This window comes from Hyperoodon ampullatus, assembly GCF_949752795.1.
Source record: "Hyperoodon ampullatus genome assembly, chromosome: 8".
Classification (NCBI taxonomy): Eukaryota; Metazoa; Chordata; class Mammalia; order Artiodactyla; family Ziphiidae; genus Hyperoodon; species Hyperoodon ampullatus.
In genome coordinates this window covers 45236444-45263939 of record NC_136921.1, presented here as the reverse complement: position 1 = coordinate 45263939, position 27496 = coordinate 45236444, and the positions used below count along the sequence as shown (strand labels likewise).

The following is a 27496-nucleotide window of genomic DNA, read 5'->3' as shown; positions in this document are numbered from 1 at the left end:
CCTTCTGGGCTCGGCATCCCGGCTTAGGAAATACGCTTTCCTCTTTACGCCCCCCTCGCCTCGGCGCCACAGCCTCCCTTCCTGCTCGGATCCGGGTCCCCGGGCTGGGCGACCAGCACGCACCCATCGCCTCTCCGGAAGGTAGGTGAGTAAATCTGGGCCAGCAGGGCTCCTTGCCTCTCCGCCCGGCTGTGATGACCTCTGTCCGCTGCAGCGAGGCTGCCACCCGGCCCGGCCCACATCGTTGCTGCAACCAGCCGGGCGGAGGAGCTCTCGAGTCCTGCGGCTCCCTGGGCTCCGCAGAAACGACCCGAAAGAAGTAGACGGTGGGAAGAAAGATTGGCAAACACTTTTTTTTTTTTTTAATTCGATCAGCATTTTTAGGTCGAAGAAGCTGATCTGACAGTTGTCGAGAGCAGTGGCCCGGGTTCAAAGTGTAGATGGCGTAGCTGTCAAGCGCCCCTTGGTTTTGCTTTGAGAGATGCTTGTTAGTGTCCATTGCTGCTGGCTGCCACTAGTGACCTACAAGATGAGCGTAAAATAACATGAAGGGACTATATTTAGAAAAGTCTTTGCCTCCTTGCTTTTAATTCACTGCATTTTGAAAGGCGGTCTGGTGAGACGTGCAGAGTTAGTTGGTGTGGCCAGAGTAGAGTAGTGGGGCGGGGGGATGCGGATATTTAACATGGGTTTGGCCGAATCGTGTATACCGTTAGACACGAAGAGCCTGAAAAAAATCCCTAGATTATTTAGTACATTCATGAAGAATACATATAAACAATCAAGGTGTGTACTTTGGAGATTTTCTGTTTTAAAGCAAATTTTAAGGCGTTGAGTAAGCAGAAGTTTGCCCACTGTGAATGGCGTTCACTTCAAAAGAACAGTGGGTTAAGGCTGTGTGGATAGACCACTTGAGTGCATCCCACATGTTGAATAAAACATTTTTTGGCCGTTTTGCTGTGATTCCTAGCTTTGAAACCAAAGAAGTTGGTAAGGATCAACCCTGCTCAGCCTGATAATAGTCTAATGATGAAAATAATCCACCGAACTACTACTATTGACTGATGAGTTAGCTAAGTGACCTCAGTTTTTACCTTTTAAAATAGGTTATAGAAGGGGGGAAAAGGGGCAATAGAAGAGCTCATTTTTTCAAGGCAGATATTTGTTTGCATTCATTTTTAGAATCTACTTTATTTTTAAGCTTTTGTGGATTTTTATACTACTCTTGCAGTTAGTAGTCATGAAGAAAATTATGTAAAAGGCATAAAGTTACATTTTACTTTTTCATAGAGAAAGTTACCGTTTCTTTTCAAGTTATTGGACTAAAATCACCACCTGGTTGGAAACTGCAGCTTGGACTCATGCCATTTAATGTGGAATATCTTATTACAGATTTAAATTACAGCTATACTTGTGGTAGTTCTGAAAAAAAATGATCATGTCTTATTTGACATATAAGGCCTGTGAAACAAAAGTTATAAAGTTATTCATTATCTATTTACTTCTGCTTTTTTTTGTGGCTGCATTGGGTCTTCGTTGCTGTGCACGGGCTTTTCTCTAGTTGTGGCGAGTGGGGGCTACTCTTCATTGTGGCGTGCTGGCTTCTCATTGCCGTGGCTTCTCTTGTTGCGGAACACGGGCTCTGGGCGTGCCGGCTTCAGTAGTTGTGGCTCGTGGGCTCAGTAGTTGTGGCTCAAGGGCTCTAGTGCGCAGGCTCAGTAGTTGTGGTGCGCGGGCTTAGTTGCTCCGCAGTGTGTGGGATCTTCCCAGACCAGGGCTCAAACCCATGTATGTCCCCTGCATTGGCAGGTGGATTCTCAACCACTGCACCATCAGGGAAGCCCAGCACACATTTTTACTTGTTCAGTCTCTTTTTTGTGGTAGGCAATCTTAATTCAAGCCCTTTAATGTTATAAGAGCATTTTATTAATGGATTTTTAGTGCAGATTACTGTGATAGTAATCTACAGCAAAATATTGTGCCTGATCATTTCTCTTTCATATAACAGACTTATTTGTTACTTTTTCTGTGTTCCTAATCAGGGAAGACCAGCATGTAAATTTTAGTAACTTATTTATAACTTTTATTAAAATGACCCAACACCATCTAAAAAAGAAAAAACTTTATTTCAGCATAAAATGTGGTCAATTATATATAAAAACAAATTGACAAAATAAAGTATTAATCTATAAAATAATTCATTAAGATGAATTACCACAATGGAAAATATCAGTTTCTTTCTCCATTCCTTTTCTTTCTTTCTCTTTTATTTTGCTTTTCTTTTTTTTCTTTTCTTTTGTTTTAGGGGTGGAGGAGGGTTGTTTTGCTTTCTTGTTTTTATTTTTAATCAACTAAATGTTAAAAATCTTTTAACTTAATTATCCAAGTTTAAATTAATGTAAATATTTGCTAACTTTTTCAATAGATACTTAAATTTGTCCTTTTCTTTACAGAGTGATGATGGTTAGGTTTCCCTCGATGCGAATGAGAGTTGTAACAAATTGCACAGGATTAAATTCAAATGACCAAAGGAAAATGTTATTTAATATTGTTTAAGGTAATCCTAATGTACTTAAAAAAGATTTTTTTTTTTTTTTTGCGGTACGTGGGCCTCTCACTGTTGTGGCCTCTCCCGCTGCAGAACACAGGCTCTGGACGCACAGCTCAGCGGTCATGGCTCATGGGCCTAGCCACTCCGCAGCATGTGGGATCTTCCCGGACCGGGGCACGAACCCATGTCCCCTGCATCGGCAGGCGGACTCTCAACCACTGCGCCACCAGGGAAGCCCAAAAAAGATTTTTTTTATCATCAGTAGTTTTAAAAATAGGATCTTATCTTCCAAGTTCTAGAAAACCCCTCTAGTTAATTCCTGAGAATTTGCAAGAATCACATATAACCACATATAATCCCAGTTTGATCTGGGAATCATGAAAGGTCTGTTTTAAAAATATGGTTGTGGGCTTCCCTGGTGGCGCAGTGGTTGAGAGTCTGCCTGCCGATGCAGGGCACACGGGTTCGTGCCCCGGTCTGGGAAGATCCCACATGCCGCAGAGCGGCTGGGCCCGTGAGCCATGGCCGCTGAGCCTGCGCGTCCGGAGCCTGTGCTCTGCAACGGGAGAGGCCGCAACAGTGAGAGGCCTGCATACCGCAAAAAAATAAAAAATAAATTAAAAAAATTAAAATATGGTTGATTGTAAGCTTCATGTATAGCAAAGAATGGGGGAAATAGAAATGAAAGCTCAGAACAAAAAGTAAATATTAACTAGCTTAGACATTTATCTTTGGTTGCAGCATTAGCAAGAATGCAAGAGCATTGAGTATATTTGTATATTGGAGTGGCTTTAATGAGCCACTTATATCATTTTAGTACTTAGACCTTTTCAAGTAAAAGGTACTATAAATATTCTTCTATCACTTTATGCTCTTTTTTTTTTTTTTTTGCGGTACGCGGGCCTCTCACTGTTGTGGCCTCTCCCGCTGCGGAGCACAGGCTCCGGACGCGCCCGCTCAGCGGCCATGGCTCACGGGCCCAGCCGCTCCGCAGCATGTGGGATCCTCCCAGACCAGGGCACGAACCCGTGTCCCCTGCATCGGCAGGCGGACTCTCAACCACTGCGCCACCAGGGAAGCCCACTTTATGTTCTTTTGAAGGCATATGTTACATTCAGTATTATGTATTGTTGTATTCAGCATCTCTCAATATCTGTTAAAAATAAACATTTACCTCTACAAAATGGAAGTAGAATGATAAGAGATATGCTGCCATAAACCCAGCCTGCCAAAATGATACACAATGTGATCGCTGACCTTTACTTTCTTGCTATAATATTCAGAGAATATATTTTAAGTCATGTAATTTATCATTGCAGAAATAAATAATAATAACCATCTTCTAAGAAGTTCTGTAAAGAACTCGTTTGAATCATGTTTCCTAACAGTTATCATCCTAAAATTTGCATAATGAATAATCCCTTACAGATTAATTTTAGTGCAAGAAAATCCTTTTAAACATGTTTATCTCTAATGGAATGAAAATCAGTCAATTAAATTACGGAACTCCCACTGTGTATCATGAGGAGATGGAAAAAGTGTGTATCCTGCTCGCAAGGAACCTACAGCCAATTAGAGAGAGAACAATGGTGCCCCAAGGGCAGGCATGGGGGTGTGGGGCTTAGGCCTTCCTAATAATGTTCATTAACCCAACCCAAACTGCTGTAGCATATAAACACACATTAAGTATAAAAACCAGCGTGATTGCAGTGCAAAATCAACTACAAGGCAAAGAGCCTAGTGCCCTCTTTCAACTTGATTTTCATGACCCCGCCCCAACCTTTTTTTTTCATTCAACCAACAAATATTTATTATGCCCTTATTAGGTAGATGATAAACATTAAAAGCCTTAAAAATGTACATTTTTTAAACCTGTAATTTTATTTGTATTTTACTCTTTAAAAAATTGTAGTAAAATATATATATGGCATAAAATTTACCATTTTGACCATTTCCAAGTGTGCAATTCACTTGCATTAAGTAAGTTACCATTGTTATGCAACCATCACCACTATCCATCTACAGAGCTTTTTTTTTTTTTTTTTTAATTGACGGTACGTGGGCCTCTCACTGTTGTGGCCTCTCCCGCTGCAGAGCACAGGCTCCGGACGCGCAGGCTCAGCGGCCATGGCTCACGGGCCCAGCTGCTCCGCGGCATGTGGGATCTTCCCGGTCCGGGGCACGAACCCGTGTCCCCTGCATCGGCAGGCGGACTCTCAACCACTGCGCCACCAGGGAAGCCCTCCAGAGCTTTTTTATCATCCCAAACTGAAACTCTGGATCCATTAAACAGTAACTCCCCATTACCTGCTCCTCCCAGCCCTGGTAACTACCGTCCTACTTTCTGTCTCTATGAATTTGACTATTCTGGTCAAATATAAGTGGAATCATACAATACTTGTTCTTTTAAGTCTGGCTTCTTTCACTTAGCATAATGTTTCCAAGGTTCATCCATGTTGAGGCATGTACCAGAATCTCATTCCTTTTTAAGGCTGAATAATAGTCCAACCTCTTTTATATGGAAAGTGGATATAAAAAAATAGAGAAGTTTTGAACTGGAACAGACTATAGAAATCATTCCCCCCAACCTCTCTGTCCCTTCTTTCTTTTCCTTTTTTATGTTTACAGAAATGAGGAAAACAAGTCCCTGAGAGCTTACACATGTGGCCAGGGTTTTACACCTGGTTGGTTAAAGGCCAAGCAGAGCCTAAGAACCAGCTCCCCTGTGGCCTAAACAAGGCTCTTTCTACCACACACCCACGGGTGGCCCACGTAGACCATAAAAGGAAAGTGTTAAATGAGTTGGTACGGAAAGTAAGTGTTGCAAAAGTTCAAAAGAAAACATAAAATGACTGAAAAACGTTACATGCAAAAGGAAACCTTCAAAATGGATTTGAAGATTAATACGATTAATGATAAGATTAACAATTATCAAAGCTATAAATAATATTCTGCTGGGAAAGTTTCTACAAGCCATACATCTTTCTTTTTACCTTGAATTAGGCATTAAATTTGTATTTTTAAAAATATTTATTCTTTCCCACAGTTAAGATAGCTACACTGAATCTACTTCCATTTTTTCATATTCTATGTGATTTCAGGTTTCATTTGTGACACCTCGGTTGTATGCTAAAAACATCTCTTAGCATGTAAAAGTTTAAGCATATAGTTGGAAGACAGCAGAAAGAAAAGAGTTTCTATTTAGTGAAAGTGTTTCTCACTCCGGAGAAAAGATAAAAAAGGGTCACTAACAAATTTAAAAGTATTTCTAAATGGAATATTTTTTCATACTTTTCAAATGCATTCTGGGAAGACATTGAAATGTATACTTCAGGCAAGTATTATGCTAATGTGGAATACTTATTATGTAGGTCAACTTGCATTTTTTTCCAGCATTTAATTTTTGTTACAAAAAAGACAATATAGTTGACCCTTAGCCAACCAATGCCATTATTTTTAGTCGCAGTAGCTATAGCTTTCCCTGTTCTGCTCCTGAATAACTAGTGAGAGACAGAGCTGACTGTTGCACCTGGTGTTCCCTTAAATTGTCAAATAAAAATTAGATGAGTGACATTGCCTGTCCTCAACCCAGATTTACTGGATCAATATCTCCAGGGGAGAAGTCTAAAAATCTGTATTTTTAATGAGTGTTTCAATTGATTCTTGATCTTACTAATTTGGGAGACACTACTTTAGCACAAGCTTCCATTTACAAGCTGCCAGAACAACATTTGAGGATAGAGGACTTCTTTGTGGTCTATTGCTTTGAGCAGCAGCAGTGAGCAAAAATGCAGGCTAATGTGGTCCAACAGTAGCCTTACTAGACCTAGAGTGAGGTAGACTGATCAGCTTAGAAATGGGCGTGTTATGTCAACGCTATTTGAAGAAGGGGAAGAAGGGAGGGAGAAATGTGAAGGTTAAATAGATGGATTTACATATCCCATATTTAATGTCTTCTCTAACAAACCAAATTAAACTTACCATTTTTGTCTATTTAATCAAGATAGGTCACCTCCAGATGTCAGAGCATAATATCAGATTCCGATTTGGTGCTCAAAAATGTGGTTCAGTTGCTAGTCATCCAGATACAGCTTTGGTTTTTTTTGTAAATGAATGTAGAATATATGTAGGCTTTGATATAAATAAATATGGGCCCATGTGCCTAATAACACCTGGGTAATGCTGATAAAATACAAGTATAGTAAACAATATGACAAAGACGAATTCTGTATTTACAAAGCTAAGAGAAAATTCATAAGCCAACATTTATTGAACACCCCTGAGGTATGTGCTAAGAGTCATAAGAAACCATGCACATTTAAATCTCCTGCCAGACAAGGGCATAGATAAGCAAACCAATGTACAGTGTGTTGGAGACCTGGGATAGAGATTTGTCCTGCCTCTGTTCTCCTATGGTCCAGGTACCCAAGATGGAGGGTCAGGCATGGCTCCTGGAGGAGCCAACTCTCTCTCCACACACACACCCTTTAAAAAACTTTCTATCTAAATAGAAATACATACAGAAAAGTATGCAAGTCCTAAGGGTGTAGCTTGATGAATGTACACAAAGTCAACTCACCCATGTAACCATCACTCAGATCTAGAACATTCCCAGTGCCTAAAAGCCCCATCATTTACCCCCATCAATAATCCCTCCTCCTTCTCCAAGGGTATCCACCACTGCAACTCTCACACCGTAAGTTAGTTTTCCTTTTTTTGAACTTCAACTAAATTAAATTGCTCCACGTATATTTTTTGTGTCTGACTTCTTTCACTCAGCAGTGTTTTTGTGAGATGCATACACATTATTGCCTGTAGCAATAATTCATTAATTCTCACTGCTGTATAGTATTTTCTTTTGCAAGTATGCCACAGTTTATTTCATTTTAGTGTTGATGGTCACTCGGGTTATTTCTAGTGTGAGGTTACTGCAACAAATTATGCTGATCATAAATATTCTTGTACATGTCTTTTAATGTACCTGTGCAGGAACTTCTGTTGAGTACAAGTCTATAAGAGAAATTTCTAGGTCGTAGGTTATGCTTATATTCAACAAATTATAAACAGTTTTCCAACATGGTTGTACCAGTTTCATTCACACCAGCAGTATGAGTCTCATTGCTCTACATCCTCATCAAACCTTGACATTTTCAATCTTTACTTTTAGCTATTCGGTTGGACATGCAGTGATACCCTGTTGCGACTTTTAAGTTGCATTTTCCTGATTATTAACAAGCTACACTATCTTTCCATATATTTATTGGCCATTTGAACATCTTCTTTTATGAAGTATCTGTTCAAGTTTCTTGCCCTTGAACTGATTCTGAGAAGGTGAGTAGACATTAGGCATGAGGCAGGAGGAAGGGCATGTCAGCCAGAGGGAACAGCCTGTGCAAATTAATGATCTGCCCAGAGCATGGGAGTAAATGGACAGATGGTGGGAAATCAGCCACTAAAATGCTAAACTGAATCAGAGACTATGAAGGGATGACATCAACATCGCAGAGATCAAAGTGAAACAGCACTAAAGAAGTAGAGGCAGTCCCATGCTGTACTACTTAGTGGATTCTGAGAAATGTGTGATGACCAAATATCTGAAAGTTGAGGAAAGCTCATACACTGGAAGGACAATTCAGTTTCCGATGACCTAAAAGGTAGTGTTTGTAAATGCCTGTGAATGCTTGTGGTACAGTTTTCCTTCTGGCCTAGGTAACCAGGTGGGTAGATGAGCATCTCCTAGGGATGTCAGGGGAGGCTATTGTTAGCAAGTTGCACTTTAGCCATTGTTGGTTACTCCAGTTGAGCCCATTACATACTTTGTGTGGGCCCACTTCTGTTCCCCATCCTTTCTGGAAGCTTCCATTCTTTAAACTACTCCCTAAAGCAGCCCTAACCTGGAAGGGGAAGAGGAACAAGGTCTCTGTTTCCCCTACAAGAGCAATGTGAGCTAATTTAGAGCCTTGGCCAGCCCCTCAGCATGTGCCCACCTAGGGAGAGTCCTGGCCAGCTGCACCCCTTTGAGAGAGGTCACCAAAAACACTTCTTGTAAAGCACCCAGGTATTTCATGGAAGTCGGACATTCTTCCCCAACAGTAATAGCAGTCAGGCAGGGCCACCACACAGTAATTTCAAATTGCCAGTCTTCAGAGGATGAGTGACAGACTGAATTCAGTTTATGAATTGTGGGGATGGGGTGGAGTCATTGTCTAATGGGCAAAAATGTGGGCTCTGTAAAAGTAGTAGGTTATCTGCAGGAAGCAATGAATGTCAACAGAAATGCTTTGACCTACTTGCCTATTCATTAGTGAGCAGTTCTGTTTTGTTGAGGGCCCTTATCTATGTTGTCACATTTCTGTCACCGTGAGCAACACAAGGGCATTGACAGGTTCTGGTACAAGCAGGCTCATCACACAAAAACAGACACCCTTGGCTCTAGAATCTCCACAAATTTCCCAACAGAATATCCCCCTTGACAGAATAGTGACCCTCCTGAGCCATCTGTAGATGGTCTACCATGAAGCCAGAGTAGTCTTCAGCCTCCGGGAGCCAAAGTTTCCACCCAGACACCCAGAAACTGAAGCAATCAGATCTGGCCTGCATAAAGGAACTTTTTTCTGGGTCACTCAACGAATTACAAGTAGTTTCCAGCCTTTTAGATTTAATGGAGTAGTAATTTTCAGAAAAGATTTCAGTGACCCCTATAAAGTTGCCAACTTCTTATTTTTCAAGTAAGGACTGAGATTGTGGGTTCTGTGAAGTTGTATTTAATAGTCATAGTTGTCATTTGTCATCTACTATACGCAAGGCTCTGTGCTTGGTACTTCTCCAGAAATACCTCTTTTGATCTTCACAATGTCCCTGCAAGGCATGTATTATCTTCATATTACAGACGAAGAGAGAGGCTCAGAGAGGGTAGGTAAATTACCTGATGCCACACAGCTAGTTGATGGCAGAGCCCTGGTTTTCAACCCAGGTCTATCTGATTCTGAAGCCTATGTCTTTCCCATTTTACTGTTTATCACGTCTGAAATATGTGTATATTATTCAGATATGATTTTTAATATCTGGTGTTCTGATGAGATGATAAGATGGTCAGAAATTAAAATTGAGTTTTGTCTTTGTAGAGAGATTTGGGCTTCCAGGAAAAGTCTTAAGAGCTTTTTTTTTTCTAATTGGCCTACTTCAGTTTACTCAATGTTTCTCTAATAGATGTGAAAATTCCCTAAAAGCTAAAGAGACTGTTTCTATCTGACACTGTGACACGATCTTATGTAAACATGTACCTATACATTTGGTCTGAGATGGTGAGGAATGTAACTTCTTTAAACCTGTTCTGCTCAAATGTGACTTGAAATGGATTGCCACAAAATAAGGCTTATAAGAGTATTTCAGTGTTCACTGATCATTAATGATTTGGCTGTTAAAGTGAGTAGCTCCTAGTGGGAAAGTTTGTCTTACAGAATTAAACCTATTGACCACATAAACAGGAAAGAGAACCCTACCCCAGTTCCCTGTTTGGCCAGAAAAAAGAAGACAAAGGAATAGATTGGGTTGGCATTTGCTAAGATTATCAAGGTCTCTTTGGGCTAAATTGTATTCTCTCTAAATTTGTACGTTGAAGCCCTAACTCCCCTGTACCTCGTAATGTGACTGTATTTGGAGATAGGGCCTTTAACTTAACTCAGTTCAAGGTTAAGTGAGGTCATATGGGTGGGCCCTAATCCAATCTGAATGGAGTCTTTATAAAGGAGGGAGAGAGGCCCACAGATGCTTGTCCACAGAGGAAAGTCTGTCTGCAAGCCAAGGAGAAACCAACCCTGCTGACACCTTGGTCTTGGACTTCCAGTCTCCAGAACTGTGAGAAAATAAATTTGTTGTTTAAGCCACCCAGACTGTGGCACTTAGTTATGGCAGCCCTAGCAAACAAATACAAGAGGAATTAGATATTCGGCATGAGCTGACCCCCTCCCCGCCCCTCATGCCAAGACAGCCAGTTGAGAGGTATCAGTAGAACATAGATGAACTTTTACTATCCAGCAAAGATGGTTTACACTGAGACTGAGGATCAGCTAGGGGAAAGGTTTTTCTGAGAGCAGAAGGAAAGTGAGTTTCAAATAGTGATTTTTTAATGATCAAACTACTGACAGCTATCAGGGAGGTGTGTGTGTTTCTCTCCTTTTTGCTATATAAGATACCTTATAATAATAATATTCTTGCGATTATTTATCCAGTGATTGCTCATTTCTTCCCTTAGTTAACAGCTAACAATTCATGAAAGGATTTTATTGGCTAGAGCACTGGCTAACAGTGTGCTCTAGTCAATAAAACTGGGTTTCTGCCGTTTCACCTGGGCTTGAATCTTGTCCCAGCCGCTTCCTAGCTGTGTGATTTTGGGCAAATTATTTACCCTCCTGTGCCTCAGTTTCTTTATCAGTAAAATAGAGATAATAGTACCTTCTCCGTAGGGTTGTGTGAGAATTAAACGAATTAACATATGTAAAAATATATGTACAGTGCTTGGAAGGATGCCTGCCATATAGTTAGAACCTAATAAATGTTAGCGATTATTATTTTAACTTGGGCTTTTTCTCTGCATATGAATAACTGTTAGCACATGGTTTCACCAAGATATCTGGCCACCAGGTGCCAGCCCCCCTGAAATTACCAGCATAGTATTAAAGGTGAATGAACAGCCTGAAGAACAGTAGCTATTAAATCTCAGTGTTTAGCATCATCTAGGAGGCTGACAAAACTAGATTCCTGGACCCTGTCCCCAGCGATTCTGATTCACTAAGTTGGGATGGAGCCCCAGAAATCTGTCTTTTTAATAGGCGCCTTAGGTAATTCTAACACGTGGTTGCCAGAATACCCATTAAATACTAATCCAAAGGAATTTCTTCTATATTCAAAGCTATTAAACTATGGTAAATGTCATAACTTACTAATCATGTATCTATAATAATTTTCATTTAAAGTATTTGAAATGTTTAAATAAAGCCAACTTAGGTCAATAACCCATATATAAACTTTTTTAAAATTTATTTATTTTTATTTATTTATTATTATTTTTGGCTGTTGGATCTTCACTGCTGTGCACGGCTTCCTCTAGTTGCAGTGAGTGTGGGCTTCTCATTGCGGTGGCTTCTCTCGTTGCGGAGCACAGGCTCTAGAGCACACGGGCTTCAGTAGATGTGGTGCGTGGGCTCTAGAGTGCAGGCTCAGTAGTTGTGGCTCACGGGCTTAGTTGCTCCCCCGCATGTGGGATCTTCCTGGACCAGGGCTCGAACCCGTGTCCCCTGCATTGGCAGGCGGATTCTTAACCACTGCACCACCAGGGAAGCCCAATAATGCATATATAAATTTGCTTTTAAAAATCATCTGAATGATAATTTCCATGAGTGTTAATACAAGCTATTAATAAACTCGAAGAAATTCTGTATTGGATGTAGCCCTCAGTTTCTCTCAAGTTGAGTCCTTCAAAGTGAGGGCAAATTGTCCATTATGCCCCTGAGTGTTGTGGCCTGGCTGAGTGAATTGAATTGAGGACAGATGGAGAGAGAGATACGGAAGCAGCTTACAGAGAGAAGCACAGAGGACCGTGGCTCATTCATTTGGAGGAAATAGTCCATTCAGCCAGAAAGTAGCAGACTAGCTATGCAAATTAGTTAGAAAGTCTTGCATGTACATGTTGATAGCTGTGAGAGATTTTGTTTTAGGGCGTTAGGACCCTGGAGCTAAAGAAGTTCTGGGTTCTATAGGATGGTTCTATAGGATGGCTGGAGAAAGCCTAGTCCTAAGCTGAAACTGCGAGTTCAACCTGGAGCTGGACAAGACACCGTAGTGTTTTCTAGGTTCAGAAAGGTGAAAGGTGATTAAGGTTGAGTGCTGGGATAACTTTGGAATTGAAAAATCTGATTTACTGTGTCATGATGAATTCTTAAAATCTGTGCACCTGTTAATTACAGGACTAAAGTTTAGAGCTGCTATTTTTTCCCCCATTGGTCAAGTTGCTGTGCTCAGGTGAAGTGAGAATGGTCATTATTGAGGAAATCAAGGTCAGGTTCAAAGGTGAGAAACTACAGATCTCTGGGCAGCTGTATAGAAATTTATCAGGACTAAGTTGGTGAGTTTTCCGTGTGAGGAGAAAGGTGGTGGTGGTGCCTGGAGATTGTGGCCTGTGTGAGTAACTCACCTGAGTGTTCTGAGGGCGTCATAGGGAGAGATTCTTGGTTATCCAATGGTGTGGTGGTACGCTGTTTCTTTCACCAAAAAAAAAAAAAAAATTGACTTTAACAAAGTTAAGTAGAATAGACAATACTGGTATTGTTAATTTAGAAAGTTTTCAAACTGGACTCCTTAAAATCTTCATGCTGCTTTTAAGATAAAAAGCTGCTTAGGTACTGTTAGTTCATTGATTCTTTTTCCTTTACTTACAATAACCTCATAACATGTACCAAGGTATCAAAATAATCAAAGTTATTGAATTTATACACTTGGAGCTTCTGTATCCTACTGATATGTATGTATCCATGTGTGTATACATTATATATAACTTATAATTTAGAGCATAAAGATACCATAAATTGTTTCTAAGTCAAAGTGCCTCAGCTGTATTAATATAACCGTTTTTCTTAATGTTGAGGTTTAAGTCAACCAAAGTGAATTTTTTTAACATATTATTCAATCCTTGGGGGGAAAAGGCATTTAGGTAGGCAGGTGTTTTTGTTTAATTTTTAACTACTCTATCATCTCTACTACCTGATGTTTCTGTTGTCACTACAGTACCACTTTGTTTGGACAGTTATCTCCAGGAATTGAGGAATTCTTGTCCTTTGTGCTTAATTGTTCCAAGATATTTTAAAATGTCATTTCTTATTAGAAAAGCAGTATATATTTATTGTAGAATATTTGAAAATTATAGAAAAGCATAATGAAAAAAATCCTCCACAATTCTAGTACCCAGTGATAATTACCACTAAACGTCTGTTTATCATGAAAACATCACCTACTAGCCTTTCAAACTCTCTCTACATGTATAAGCAGAGTGCATGTGTGTATAAACACAAATTAGGAACATACTATGATACTATATATACACTTAATATTATAACATTAACATATATCCCTATTAAATATTCTTCAAAAATATTTTAAGAACTACATTGTAGTCTATCTTACATTGCACCAATGTTTAAGATTATTTTTAACTTTTTGCTACTGTCAATAATACTAATCCTTCTTCTGTGGAAATATTTTAACACAACTGTGACTTAACACAAAATAGGGCCAGACTGGAGTTACTGGCTAAAGGTAATAACATATCTGAGGATCTTGATACATTTTTCTCAAATTGCCCTGTGGAAACCCACTTGTTTGCACGCCCATTAGCAGAGTATCAGCACCTGTTTCACCACACCTGCAAGAATGAAAATTAACTTTAAAAACAGTTTTGCCCATCTAATAGTGAGGTAGCATGTCTCATTGTTTTTATTCACTTTCCTTTTATTACTATTGAGGTTGGACATATTTTCTTAGGGTGGCTGACCCATAATCTTAAGTAAATAGCATATATTTTTTAAAGCAGACCTGATTAAGACAAAACGGCTATGACAATTCGCAGTTAACTCCATTGCATTGACATCTTCATTGTTGTACTAATTCTCAGCCCCCCAGAGTCCATTAAAGGAACTTTTTTTTTTTTAAAGAAGTAGAGTATTTGTTATGATAATGAAGAGCCTGAGCTTCTGGGTGAGCCCTGCCGGTTAGTCTTGTGTAACCCTAAACAAGTTGCTTAACTTCTCTAAGCTTCAGTTTCCTTGACTGTAAAGCAGGGCTGATAATCCTCACACTAATTCTCACAATGCTGAGATAGATAGGAATTATTAAAGCATTCAGTAAAGTGCAGCTACTATTGAAACTGAGAAATGTTTCTCTCCTAATTACCTGATAGGTATGTCAAGGTGTGGTAGCATGCCTCTTAGAAGCCAGAACTTTTCAAGTCCCAACAAGTTGCATGTTTGAATTCACTTTATTATTTAAACTTGCTAGAAGAGCAGCACAGCTAGTGGGACTTTTTTAATAGAAAAAAAAAAGGTGATTGGGGTTGGGAGATCACCTGGATTGCTAGCCCAGTGTGACCCCAGAGTCCTGCAGGACACAAAGATGCTTGCTGGTGTGGTGCTTGGTACCTTAGAGAAAGTTGCCCCCAAACTGATGGGATAAACGGGCTTTCACTTCTTCCTTCTTCCTTTGGGGAAAAGGGTGAAAGAAAGAGCACTATTTTAATAATGTTGTTGCTAAGCTTTTGTGCTCATTCGAAGGTCATTACGTGAACTTGGCTTTTCCTTTAATTTAACATTGTGCTCGTGTATCCACCTGCCTATTGGTCTAGGGTTTTGTAAATATAATGTAGATTCTCATTCATATTCTTTCTTTCACTGAGAAGTCAGCTCTTTGCATAATGGATTTGAGACTATAAATCTTTTGATCTTTAAAAATAAGTTTCAAATTTTAGATGATATCTAGTCTTCCACCTGGAAGATGCGACTGTGATCTATATAGTAGCTGTTCAGCCATGCTGACCGGTTGACTGCCAGATGGGTTGTTAGCAGTGCCGAGGCACCCTGACATCACTCTCTGAACTGCTTTCTCTTTCACATTCTTGTACTTTTCCAGCTGACGGCCCGGAGGGTGGGTGCCGATTCCACCAGACGCTGCAACTGAAAAGCCAGGTTCAGAAATGTCAGGTATCCTCCGGGAGCTGCTCTGTGTCTCTGAGAAAGCTGCCAACATTGCCCGGGCCTGCAGGCAACAGGAAGCCCTCTTCCAGCTGCTGATAGAAGAAAAGAAAGAGGGAGAAAAGAACAAGAAGTTTGCAGTTGATTTCAAGACCCTGGCTGATGTACTGGTACAGGAAGTTATAAAACAGAATATGGAGAACAAGGTAAGAAAGGTCCCAGCCAAGGTAACTGCAAAATATTTGCCCCTGTGGTTTTTCCCCCTCTATAGAATAGCATCCTTTCTCCTCACCACCCCTACCCCCATTACTAACACCTTGGATTCTAATAAACAACTTGGGTTTTTCCCCTTGTTTTGACTACAATATTACCAAAATGTGTGCTGCAGAAAAAAATTTTAAATACAGAAAAATAAGAATCCTCTTAATCCTAACACTAGAGAAAACCACAGCTGTTTTGCTAAATATTGTTAGAATATTTTCCTTCTGTGTGTGTACATGGCACATACAATTTATTTCAAAAGAAATGAGAACATACTGTTTTATAACTTTTTTTTAACTTGATATCTTAAGTCCCACCTTTTGACATAATCATTTATCTAATGGTTGCCTCAGTTATGGGTTCATAGAGTCCTGGAGACTTAAAGTCTCCCTTTATTTGAATAGGAAAACATTGTTTGTAACTAACAATGATTGTAATTCTAGGTCTTTTAAGCTGACTGGGGAAAAGAAATTATATTCATAAGTAGTAATAACAAACAATAATATTAACAGACACTTATAAATGCTTACTGTGAGCCAGGTACTGTGCTAAGGGCTTTAAATATATTAATTTAATCATAACAATTTTATGAGGTAAGAACAATTATTTCATTGTAATGGATGAGAAAAGGGAGACACAGAGGGGTTAAATAACTTGCCTAAGGTTGCACAGCAAGTGAATGGCAGGGCTGGTTTTTGAACCCAGGCTGACCGAGTCTGTGCTCTTTGCAATACTATATTGCCTTTTTATGGTAATCTAATAATTTCTTTTCTTTTAGGTTTGGGAGGATAGAATTTTATGTCAGAAAGCCCTACAAAATATTAGAATTGTTTCTATGAAATTCTCAAAATATTAGGAATCACTTAGAATCATTTAAGTGAATTCTTTTTTTTTTTTTTTTTTTTTTTGCGGTACGCGGGCCTCTCACTGTTGTGTCCTCTCCCGTTGCGGAGCACAGGCTCCGGACGCGCAGGCTCAGCGACCATGGCGCACGGGCCCAGCCGCTCCACGGCATGTGGGATCCTCCCGGACCGGGGCACGAACCCGTGTGCCCTGCATTGGCAGGCAGATTCTTAACCACTGCGCCACCAGGGAAGCCCCTAAGTGAATTCTTGACCATAGGCAGGAAGAGAGAATAAATTGACCCCTTGAAATTTCTACAAACTGTACTTTTTCATGTCCTATAATATCTGGCTCTAATAAACTAAAAAGGAAGCAAATTTATTCTTGTTACTGATCAAGAGCTGGGTGGAAGGGATGGTTGAGCAACTGGATTAGAAATGTATCAACGTTAAGTTCTGTGGGCTAATATTTGCCCCAGAGCATTATAACGAGTTCAGGCAGTTGTTCATTCATGAAGTATATGCCAGGACTTATGAACACATAAATGATATTCACTTTTGGCTTGTATAAAATAGTTTCATGACTCTCCTATACTGTAGCCTCAGAAAGGGTTTCTAGGCAGGTTGTGGGAAACTGAAGCTTCAGCCCTGGATGAATTGATGAATCGGCTCAGTGCCAGCCCGTGTTGATTTGCATTGTTCTTTTTTTTTTTTTAATTTTATTTATTTATTTTTGGCTGCGTTGGGTCTTCATTGCTGTGCACAGGCTTTTCTCTAGTTGCAGTGAATGGGGGCTACTCTTCATTGCAGTGCGTGGGCTTCTCGTTGCAGTGGCTTCTCTTGTTGCGGAGCACGGGCTCTAGGCTCACGGGCTTCAGTAGTTGTGGCACGTGGGCTGTAGAGCGCAGGCTCAGTAGCTGTGGCACACGGGCTTCGTTGCTCCGAGGCATGTGGGATCTTCCCGGACCAGGGCTCGAACCCATGTCCCCTGCACTGGCAGGCGGATTCTTAACCACTGCGCCTCCAGGGAAGTCCCGACTTGCATTGTTCTTTAAAAGAGTTAAAAATAACAAGTAGTTGTGGGCATTATTAAAGCTACTGGCCATCTGTAAATAACTGAGCTCAAATATTTGAAGCATTTCCTTGCTTTTATTGCTTGAGAACTGTACTCATATCATAATTCAGCACATATTTTGAGAGAAATTATCTTTACTGCAGAGAAAATCTGAAGCAAAATGTGTCTGAAAGCTTCCTGGTCATACAGAGATGAGAGAAAATTTCTATTTAGCTTTTTTTTTTTTAATTCTATATTGGCACATAAATTGTTGGCAAATAAAATATTTCCCCTTTTTTGCTATATCACCTTCCTAGCCTGATGGCTAATGATACCTCCAACAGGTACAGAAAACACACCGAAAGAGGAAAACAAAATCAAATGTTATCCTCTGATACCTTCTATCCACTCTCAAGTAATCATCTCAGGTACTTGGTCAATAACATTAACTTGTATAAGGTACTTAGGTACTGTTTAGGAGCAAGAGTAAAACATCTCCTTTGTAAACATTCTAGCTCTATGGCCCTTAACTAGAAGGATGAGGTTTCTAGAAGTACTTCTGCAGACTCAACAGAACATAAGGAAACCAGACTTCTACCATGATTTGGACTTTCTAAAGGGGCAAAGGATCTGGAAAATATTAGAAAACTAAGTACTGAACCAAGTTGACTTCACTTTTTATACTTGTTATACTTGGATTAATTTCTGGAATTGTAAATTTCAGATCTAATTGTGCTATTTAATTTGAAGTATAAAATGAAAATCTGTTCAGAATTGAACATAAATGTGGGATTTTTGGTTTCTTTATTGTTGTTTTTTTGTCATACTCTGAATCATTCAGTTTCCAGGCTTGGGAAAAAAAGTTTTTGGAGAAGAATCCAATGAGTTTACAAATGATTTGGGTAAGTATAAAAGTCTTAATGTATTTTTATAACTTAATTATCATATGGTATTTTTATTTTCGACTTACATGAAGTAAATGGATGTTTGGAGGCCTTTCATGTAAATACATATTTGAATGTTAAGCTTCATTCAATACTTCAGACTATCATGCCATTTACGACAGGGAGATGTGGCATCTTAGGATTATTAGCAAGTCCACATGTATTATTCTAGATATAAATCTGTAGCATTTGAATAACGTATGATTTAACCTTTGGGGAAGTTGCCTGGCCCTTTGGGAATCTGATGGAAGTTATAGATGCCCCCAGAAAGATGCACATCTACACAGTTTTGCAGGCAATTTCAAGTCCAAGTAAACCCATTTGTGGACCTCCTAGGGAGTCCATAGACCTTGGCTGAGAATGTAGAGGAGGCCCTGTCCCTGAAATCACCTCATGGCTTCTCTGGTCTCAGAACCTCTGTAAAGGGAGTTGGACAAACAAAAAGGTTCCTTTTACCACCAAGTTTTAACTCTTATTTAATTAGTTTCCTGTGGACCAAATTCTCCTTTGATGGACCACCAGTTCCCTTGTGATAGAGAGGAAAATATCAAAATCGCTGCTCCTTTTTAGAGAAGCAAACTGTTTTTAGTTGTCTGGGTTTTTGTTTGTTTAATGGTAGAAGATTAAAATAGTGAACTTTAAACACTGATCATGTGACAAATAGTTAAACATCTAGAGGCATGTTTACAAAGAAAACTAATTTCTGGATTAACTCTGGAGAAAAATTTGTCTCCTTCATGGACAGTGTATTAAAATGCACTTAATTCTATGACACTCAGTAAGAGAAAGAAAAATCTCATTTAAACTTAAGATTGAAAAAACCACCTGTACAGGAATAAAGAGTCAGTTGTAGAGAATGGACTTGAGGACATGGAGAGGGGGAAGGGTAAGCTGGGATGAAGTGAGAGAGCAGCATTGACATATGTACACTACCAAATGTAAAATAGATAGCTAGTGGGAAGCAGCCGCATAGCACAGGGAGATCAGCTCGGTGCTTTGTGACCACCTAGAGGGGTGGGATAGGCAGGGTGGGAGGGAGACGCAAGAGGGAGGGGATTTGGGGATATATGTATACATATAGCTGATTCACTTTGTTATACAGCAGAAACTAACACGATCTTGTAAAGCAATTATACTCCAATAAAGGTGTTAAAAAACAAAACAAAACACCTGTGAGTAACCCGTAAGAAATCCTACACTTAAAATCCTGTTTGACTACTTCATAAACAGTTATTTTAATATTTCATTTATGTATCTAGAATTATAGGGGCAAAAAGGCATGCCACATACATTTTCCTTAGAACTGAAGGAGAGAATGGGTTTAGCAGAGAACCATGGCGAAGGGGAGGGACTGGTGGATGAGGTGAGGTGAGACAGTTGAAGTTCAAAGGAAGGAGTTTGGATTTTCCTCTAAGCATGATCGGAATTCAGTGGCAAATTTTAAGCAGAGGAGTAATGTGATATGATTTGCTCCCTTGAATGATCCCATGACTTTTACTGAGTCTAGTTAGGTGCTCAGCAAGTGGCAGTGATTAGCATTATTATTCCCCAACTTTAACAGTCTCATTTAATTGAATTGAACTACATGTAATTGACTGTTTCTTGCTGTTTCAGAATCATCATTGTAATAGACTCACACTGTGCTTCCCAAACTAAGGATCACATGAATCACCTGGGGATCTTGTTAGAACTCAGTAGGTCTGGGATGGGGACTGCAGTTCTGAATTTCTAACAAGTTCTCAGGTGTTGCAAATGCCGCTGTTCTTGGAATGGCTAGGTTAGCTAGGAGTATTTGTCTATATACCACAAAATCTCCAAAGTGCCATGTTTTCTTAATTTTTAAAAAATTTATATTCTGCGTTGCTGTGACTTTCTGTTGCTATTAACTTGCCTGTTTTTGCCAGCCTCTTTTCTTACTTTTGCGGGGGCTGGAAACCAGATTAAGCAAGGGTCTAAGAAGTGTCTTTAAAGTGATGGTAAAGCACCTGGACTCAGTAACTTGGGATTTCAATTGCAGAAGCAGCTTTGCTTACATCTTGATTTCCAGTGGTTTCACAGAGAGCTATTCTATGTATGTCATTTAGAGTCCTACAGCTTTACCACATTTAAAGATTAATGTACTTCATCTTATGTTACTTTACTGAGCATAAACAATTTAGGGAGGTAGAAGCCCTTCTTTGTACTGATAAGAACTCCATTCTTTTCAATAATATTCAAATGTGAATAGGGTGACCCACAGTATATTAAAAGTGAAAAGGCAAAAAATATAAAAGATTGATTATCAAGGACTCAGGGTTCTTAACTGGTCCATGAGCTCCCTTAAACTAGATACAAAAAACTGTGTGCATGTGCCCATGTGGACGTTTTTCTGGAGAGTAGGTCCTTTGACACCTGGAATTCATTCCTCACTGTTAGGTGCATGACTGACCACTGAGCAGCTATGACTTTATGAAGGCCACTGGGTGATTCTGGCAATCAGCCAGGTTAGGAAACTGGTATGGATATATTGCCCTCAACTAGTCTGAGGTGCCCTCACCGCTTTTGTTTCTTCCCACCCCTCTGTTGCTCTTTCTCCCCTGAAACTTGAGATGTAATGGTCTTTAGTTTGTCTTTACTCTAGGGGAAAAGATTATCATGAGACTGTGTCCAACAGAGGAAGAAACAGTAGATCTTCTCGACAAAGTTCTTAACGGCAACAAGTTGGCCTCTGAAGCATTAGCCAAGGTTGTACATCAGGACGTTGTCTTTAGCGACCCAGCTCTGGATGCGATAGAGATCAACATTCCACAGGACACTTTGGGAGTTTGGGTGGATCCTATAGGTAAGTAGAGAGAGTGTTTGCTTTTGTTCATTTGCTTTCATTAGTAATCCTTTTTTTTTTTTTTTTTTTTTTGGTGGGGGGTTAGAAAAATAAAAATTGAGGGTATGGTTTAACTCTCCTAGGAGTTTTAAAAGTTTTGAATTTTTAAAATGATAAATGACTTTCACTGCTGTGGCCCGGGATCAATCCCTGGTCAGGGAACTGAGATCCCACAAGCCGCGCGGTGCAGCCAAAAAAAAGAAACGAAGAGCTGAGGTGTGTGTTATATACATATATCTATCACATATATCTATAACATATGTGTGTGTGTACACACATACACACACACACAGGCACATATACAAAGCTGAATTAACTCATTTTTGAAAGACCTCAGGGGCCAGACTGCTAAATATGAGAGAAGAATGAAGTGATAGCAGCTATAACTAATTGAGCACACATGCCATTTTGAGAACATTCAGCACCAGCAGATTATTGCCATCTGGGAATACTGTCCAGCTCATCAGATTTTTTAAAAAAAATCAAAATCCAGGTTTTTATGTGAGATCTCACAATTTAACCACTGGCTACTAATTCAGTTAAACAAGCAAACAATCAAAACCACTATACAGGCCAAGCAAAACACAGCTGAATGTGACCCAGCAGTCAGTTTGTGAGTCCTGTGTAAACCTCACCATTAATTTTGTGGTCATGATTATGGTAGAACCATAATGTATAGCTCATTGTTTAAAAAGTGTAGGCCTCTCTCAATGATGCTATTAATATAATGCCCTAGGTATTAATCTTCAGAAGTCCCCCCTTTTCCCCAACCTTCCTAGCATATTCTACCCAGTACAACTGCGACCAATCATGCTGAACAGGCAAACTCCCCCCACCCTCCCCATCCTACAAGCACATTAATAATGATAGAAATGCCTTTAGTCATCAGAGAATTAGACAGTATTCAGCCTATGGATTGTATATGCAAACTAAGAATGTTTTCCAGAATCTTTTATTGCTTGAAGGTAAATCAGCCTCAGTTAAGGTTTTTGAGGGACAGAAACCTTGTATTCTTGTTCTATCCTGAATTGATTCTGTTAGCTAGCTCTCTGGATCTTGTGCCTGGCACATCCTTAACTGGGCATTAACTCATTAGATGTTGGCAGTCAGCTGCTGGCATGTATAGTCTTTTAAGAAGAAACCTAGCTACTTGGCTTCTTTTTCTCAGGACTACCATCAATTTCTTCCTCTTGTACTACCATCATTGTCTCCTTCCTCCTAATTTGAGGGACAAAAACAAACAAACAAAAAGGTAATTCCACCCCGACAGATTCCTGGAAGGAGGCTTTCCCATCCACCTTGGACTTGTCTTCTGATTAGTAAGAGCTCTAAGGAATCCCCTTGGTTATCCTGAGCTATTAGCTTTTAAATGATTTTGACATGTGATGGATATTTGAGTGCTTGTTATTTGCAAGGTGCTGTGCTAGCTGCCATAGGAACTATAGACATGTCCTTTCTCTCCAAGACTATATAGTTGGGAAAATGAAACACAAGCAGCTTAAAAGTGAAGTACAAGAGGTCAAAAAATAATTCAATGTAAGTGGCACCCAAAGGTAAAAACTGATTGGTTACTATCTTAGTCAGTTTGGGCTGCTATAACAAGATACCATGGACTAGGTAGCTTTTAAACAACAAATTTATTTCTCACAGTTCCAGAGGCTGGGAAGTCCAATATCGAGGTGCCAGCATGATTAGGTGAGGTCCTTCTTCCTGATTCATAATTGGTACCTTTTCACTGTGTCCTCACATTCTGGAAGAGACTAAAGATCTCTCTGGAGCCTCTTTTGTAAGACACTAATTCCATTCATAACGGTTCCACACTGAGGACTTAAGTACCTCCCAAAGGCCCCACTTACTAATACCATCAACTTTTGGGGGTAAGAATTTTGGGGGGACATAAACATTCAGACAATAGCAGTTACCAAATTAGAAGAGAGAAACGATATAGTACAGGGTTTGCAGATGTATTCATCATCGTCTTCTAAATAATCATTTCAAATAATCCTAAGAAATTTGCTTCATTTTTCAGATTCAACTTATCAGTATATAAAAGGTTCTGCTGACATTAAATCCAACCAAGGAATCTTCCCCAGTGGACTTCAGTGTGTCACTATTTTAATTGGTGTCTATGACATACAGACAGGAGTGCCCCTGATGGGAGTCATCAACCAGCCTTTTGTATCACAAGACCTAAACACCCTCAGGTAAAAGATGAAAATTTGGGGTATATTATGGTTTTTAGAATTTACAACCTCAGCTTTGCTTATTGTCAAGATGATCTCTCCGCGTGACATTCCCATGACTCAGTAGATTTGGTATTCCTACTAAAAACCTGCATGTTTGAATTAACGTTCTTTTTACTCTCAGCCCTGGGTCTCGCAGCAAAATGTGACAACGATCTAATGAAAAGCTGAGTAGGTACGGCCAGGCTTAGGACCTGGCTCTGGGGTGCTCTCCCGGTAGGGCTGCCAGCATCACTTCCTTTTCTGCCTCCTCCCTCCTCAGGCTCCCCTGGACTCCTGTGCAGGCCACAGTTGCTCTGATCCATGGCCCATGCTTGCAGGGCTCCAGGGCATGGCAGAAGCCAAGAAGAAGCAGCTTTTCTCCTGTGATTTCAGTTTTGTATTGAAATAGATAATATTTTTTTCTACTTGTATAGAACTGCATATTTTTTTTGATAAATTTATTTGTTTATTATTATTCTTTTTTTGGCTGCGTTGGGTCTTCGTTGCTAGGCGCGGGCTTTCTCTGGTTGCAGTGAGCGGGCTTCTCATTGCGGTGGCTTCTCTTGTTGTGGAGCATGGGCTCTAGGCGCACGGGCTCTAGGTGCACAGGATTCGGTAGTTGCAGCACGCAGGCTCAGTAGTTGTGGCACGTGGGCTCAGTAGTTGTGGCGTGCAGGCTCAGTAGTTGTAGCGCACAGGCTTAGTTGCTCCGTGGCATGTGTGATCTTCCTGGACCAGGGTTCAAACCCGTGTCCCCTGCACTGGCAGGCGGATTCTTAACCACTGTGCCACCCGGGAAGTCCTAGAACTACATATTTGTATTAAACTTTGACTTGCTTTAAGCAACTAAGAATTGTTTGTTCTTTAATAGTTATAAACTACACCTATGGAATTTTGATAGTTTTCTTCTAACCCTGCCTTCTTCCAAACTGAAAGTGTTTGTTGTCTTTAAAGGGTCGTTAAGAAGTTAAAAATAAGTGGGACTGGATGCTGGCATAATCATGACCTAGAAATGGTTGACAAAGTAGCTAGTGGCATAGATCCTAGAGTGAGACTTCCTGGGTTTGAATGCAGATTCTATCACTGATTTACATTCTTACACTTACATTCTCTAAGCCTCAGTTTCCATCTCTGTAAATAAACTATCCAGCATATATAGTAAGTTAAACATTGAGAGATGATAGGTGCTATTTTTGTTGTTGCCAAAAATAATGAGTCCATCTTTCATGGTGTCAAAACCAAAGTGGAGCTTGTGAATTAGAGAATGAAAAGGCGTTACCAACTGAAGAAGAACTTAAGGATTGTGAAAGATTTGCAGATTGAAAAGATTATTTATCTGTTCATCTTTCCCCCCATTAAACTTCAAATGCCAAAAGTGGCAGTGAAACGTTGCGGGATTTCTGGCCTCCAGGACAGAGCAAATATTTTAGCATTGTCCTAGATGGGTGTGATAATACAGAGAAACTGAAAGCATTCCTAACCTGCAACAGCACAGGCAGCAACAGGCACAGGGAGTAACTTTTTTTTTTTTTTTTTTTTTTTTTTCGCTGTACGCGGGCCTCTCACTGTCGTGGCCTCTCCCGTTGCGGAGCACAGGCTCCGGACGCGCAGGCTCAGCGGCCATGGCTCACGGGCCCAGCCGCTCCGCGGCATGTGGGATCTTCCCGGACCGGGGCACGAACCCGTGTCCCCTGCATCGGCAGGCGGACTCTCAACCACTGTGCCACCAGGGAAGCCCGGGAGTAACTTTTAGAAATGAATTAGCTACTTGGTATCCATTTCTAAGCTTAAGGACATTGAGACCCATTATGTTATATATTTTTCATATCATCAAGTTGGGAAGCCATATGAGCAATGAAAAACGAATGGGATAACCTACGGCCACAACCTGAATGTTCTCTTCCACAGGTGGAAAGGACAGTGCTACTGGGGCCTTTCTTACATGGGGACCAATATCCATTCATTTCTGCCTCCCGTCTCTACAAGAAACAGCAGTGAGACGCAGAGCCAAGTGACTCAAAACCCCAGCTCTGAGGCGGAATGCTCCCACCCGTTCTCCGCTGTCATCAGTACAAGTGAAAAGGAGACCGTCAAGGCCGCACTGTCACGTGTGTGTGGCGAGCGCGTATTCCGGGCGGCCGGGGCTGGTTACAAGAGCCTCTGTGTTGTCCTCGGCCTTGTTGACATTTACATCTTCTCAGAAGATACCACGTTCAAGTGGGACTCTTGTGCTGCTCACGCCATCCTCAGGGCCATGGGTGGGGGAATGGTGGACTTAAAAGAGTGCTTGGAAAGAAACCCCAGCTCGGGGCTTGACTTGCCACAGTTGGTGTACCACGTGGGAAACAGAGGCGCCGCTGGAGTGGACCAGTGGGCCAACAAGGGGGGACTAATCGCTTACAGATCAAAGAAGCGGCTGGAGACATTCCTGAGCCTCCTCCTCCGACACCTTGCCCCTGTGGATGCACATACATAGACGGGCTCCATCCTCACGGACTCGAAACCCAACTCTGAACCTAGTTTCCACCTCTCTGTCTTTTGAAGACAGCTTTGTCCTGTTGACAAAGTTCACCTTCTCTTTTGAGGAAGTGTGTTCATAATGTTAATGTCAATAAATGACTGATATTCGTGCCGCAGTTAAATGTGCAAGATTCTTTTTTTTTTTTCTTGCGGTACGCGGGCCTCGCACTGTTGTGGCCTCTCCCGTTGCGGAGCACAGGCTCCGGATGCGCAGGCTCAGCGGCCATGGCTCACGGGCCCAGCCGCTCCGCGGCATGTGGGATCTTCCCAGACCGGGACACGAACACGCGTCCCCTGCATCGGCAGGCGGACTCTCAACCACTGCGCCACCAGGGAAGGGAAGCCCCTGTGCGAGATTCTTAATAGTGGATTTTGTGCTATTAATGTGGCTTGAAACACTTCAATAAAATATTGAAGACAGGAAAAATTCCTGCTCAATTAGTAAACCACTTCTAAATATCTAAGGGATAAGTTAATGTCACTGAAGTATTAGGGAGAGCAAAGAGGGGGTTGAGCTTAGTTTTGTTTCCCTTCTGGAGGAAAAATCTGCAGCTTTAGCCTTTGGCAAAACATTTAGAACTGTGAATTTAGCCATGTTCGTGTACTTTCAACAGTATTATGTTTCTTAGAAGAATTAAAGCCTGGAGCACTGTGGGCTCCTTCCTACTCACATACCGTCTCATACACACACATTCTAATATTCTCTCTCAAATTCATAATCTCATGTGCCATCTCATTCAAATTCTAATCCTGTCCCTAATAATTCTCTCTAATACTCTCACATACACACTCCATTTCTGTTGGTTGGTAAGACAGAAGGGGATAGGGTAAAGAGGTTTCTGTAATTTTTGCATATTTACTGCACTTCAAAAACCAGAGGTAGAGTTAAATATATACAGTCCTTGGACTACTAGAATCCCATGTTGAAGGTCCTCTGAGGTGGGTGGGACCACTTTTCCCATCCTGTTTAGCAGCCCTGGTGAGGAGGTAGCGCCACCATCTGGAGGGATTAAGCTCTCACCTCTGCCTTCTTTCGGCCTTGCGCCCTCTGGGGGCCAAAGGATATGTTCTGGAGCATCCTGTTTTTCTACAATTACAAACAAATGAAAGTAAATCAAACTCTTTTTAATCGTATTTCATTGCACACAGCAGATTCAATGACTTATTTAGTGACAGGGTTATAGTTTTTAAAGTCCTCACGTGCTTTGTGATTGTGGGTCCTCAAGCAGTTTATTCCTACCACTAACAGTCTAATTTTAAAGGTTGATTTTTAAGTCAAAGTGAGTTCATTCTTCACAAAACACATTAAAAATGAAAACCCAGAAACTAGTCCTGCTGCCTGATAGTCATCAGAATGGAGAAATAGAATATGGTTCAAGAAAAAGCATTTGTTGTCCACATAAACATTTTTAGAATGTAACTGATCAATAACATGCAGTGAAAAGTCATCTTCAATGTGATCTGAACAAGAAGTTTGTCAATTTATTGGGGTGAAAATTGGA

General features: G+C 40.6%; 1 protein-coding gene across 1 annotated transcript; it reads left to right on the top strand.

Annotated features, from left to right (window-relative positions):
* Positions 1 to 99: 99 nt before the first annotated feature.
* On the top strand, positions 100 to 26110 carry INPP1 (inositol polyphosphate-1-phosphatase). The gene is made up of 6 exons (XM_079710121.1): positions 100 to 145; positions 15227 to 15494; positions 18287 to 18347; positions 21010 to 21210; positions 23279 to 23453; positions 25383 to 26110. The coding sequence occupies exons 2-6, from the start codon at positions 15291 to 15293 to the stop codon at positions 25948 to 25950; spliced, it is 1209 nt and encodes a 402-aa protein (XP_079566247.1). The 5' UTR covers positions 100 to 145; positions 15227 to 15290; the 3' UTR covers positions 25951 to 26110.
* Positions 26111 to 27496: the final 1386 nt, after the last annotated feature.

Bases quoted from the DNA above. Each gene is read 5' to 3' on its own strand.
- INPP1 (XM_079710121.1), top strand. From the start codon at position 15,291: ATGTCAGGTATCCTCCGGGAGCTGCTCTGTGTCTCTGAGAAAGCTGCC. The intron at 21,211-23,278 runs GTAAGTAGAGAG...TTCATTTTTCAG, and splicing joins AGTTTGGGTGGATCCTATAG to ATTCAACTTATCAGTATATA. The intron at 23,454-25,382 runs GTAAAAGATGAA...TCTCTTCCACAG, and splicing joins CAAGACCTAAACACCCTCAG to GTGGAAAGGACAGTGCTACT.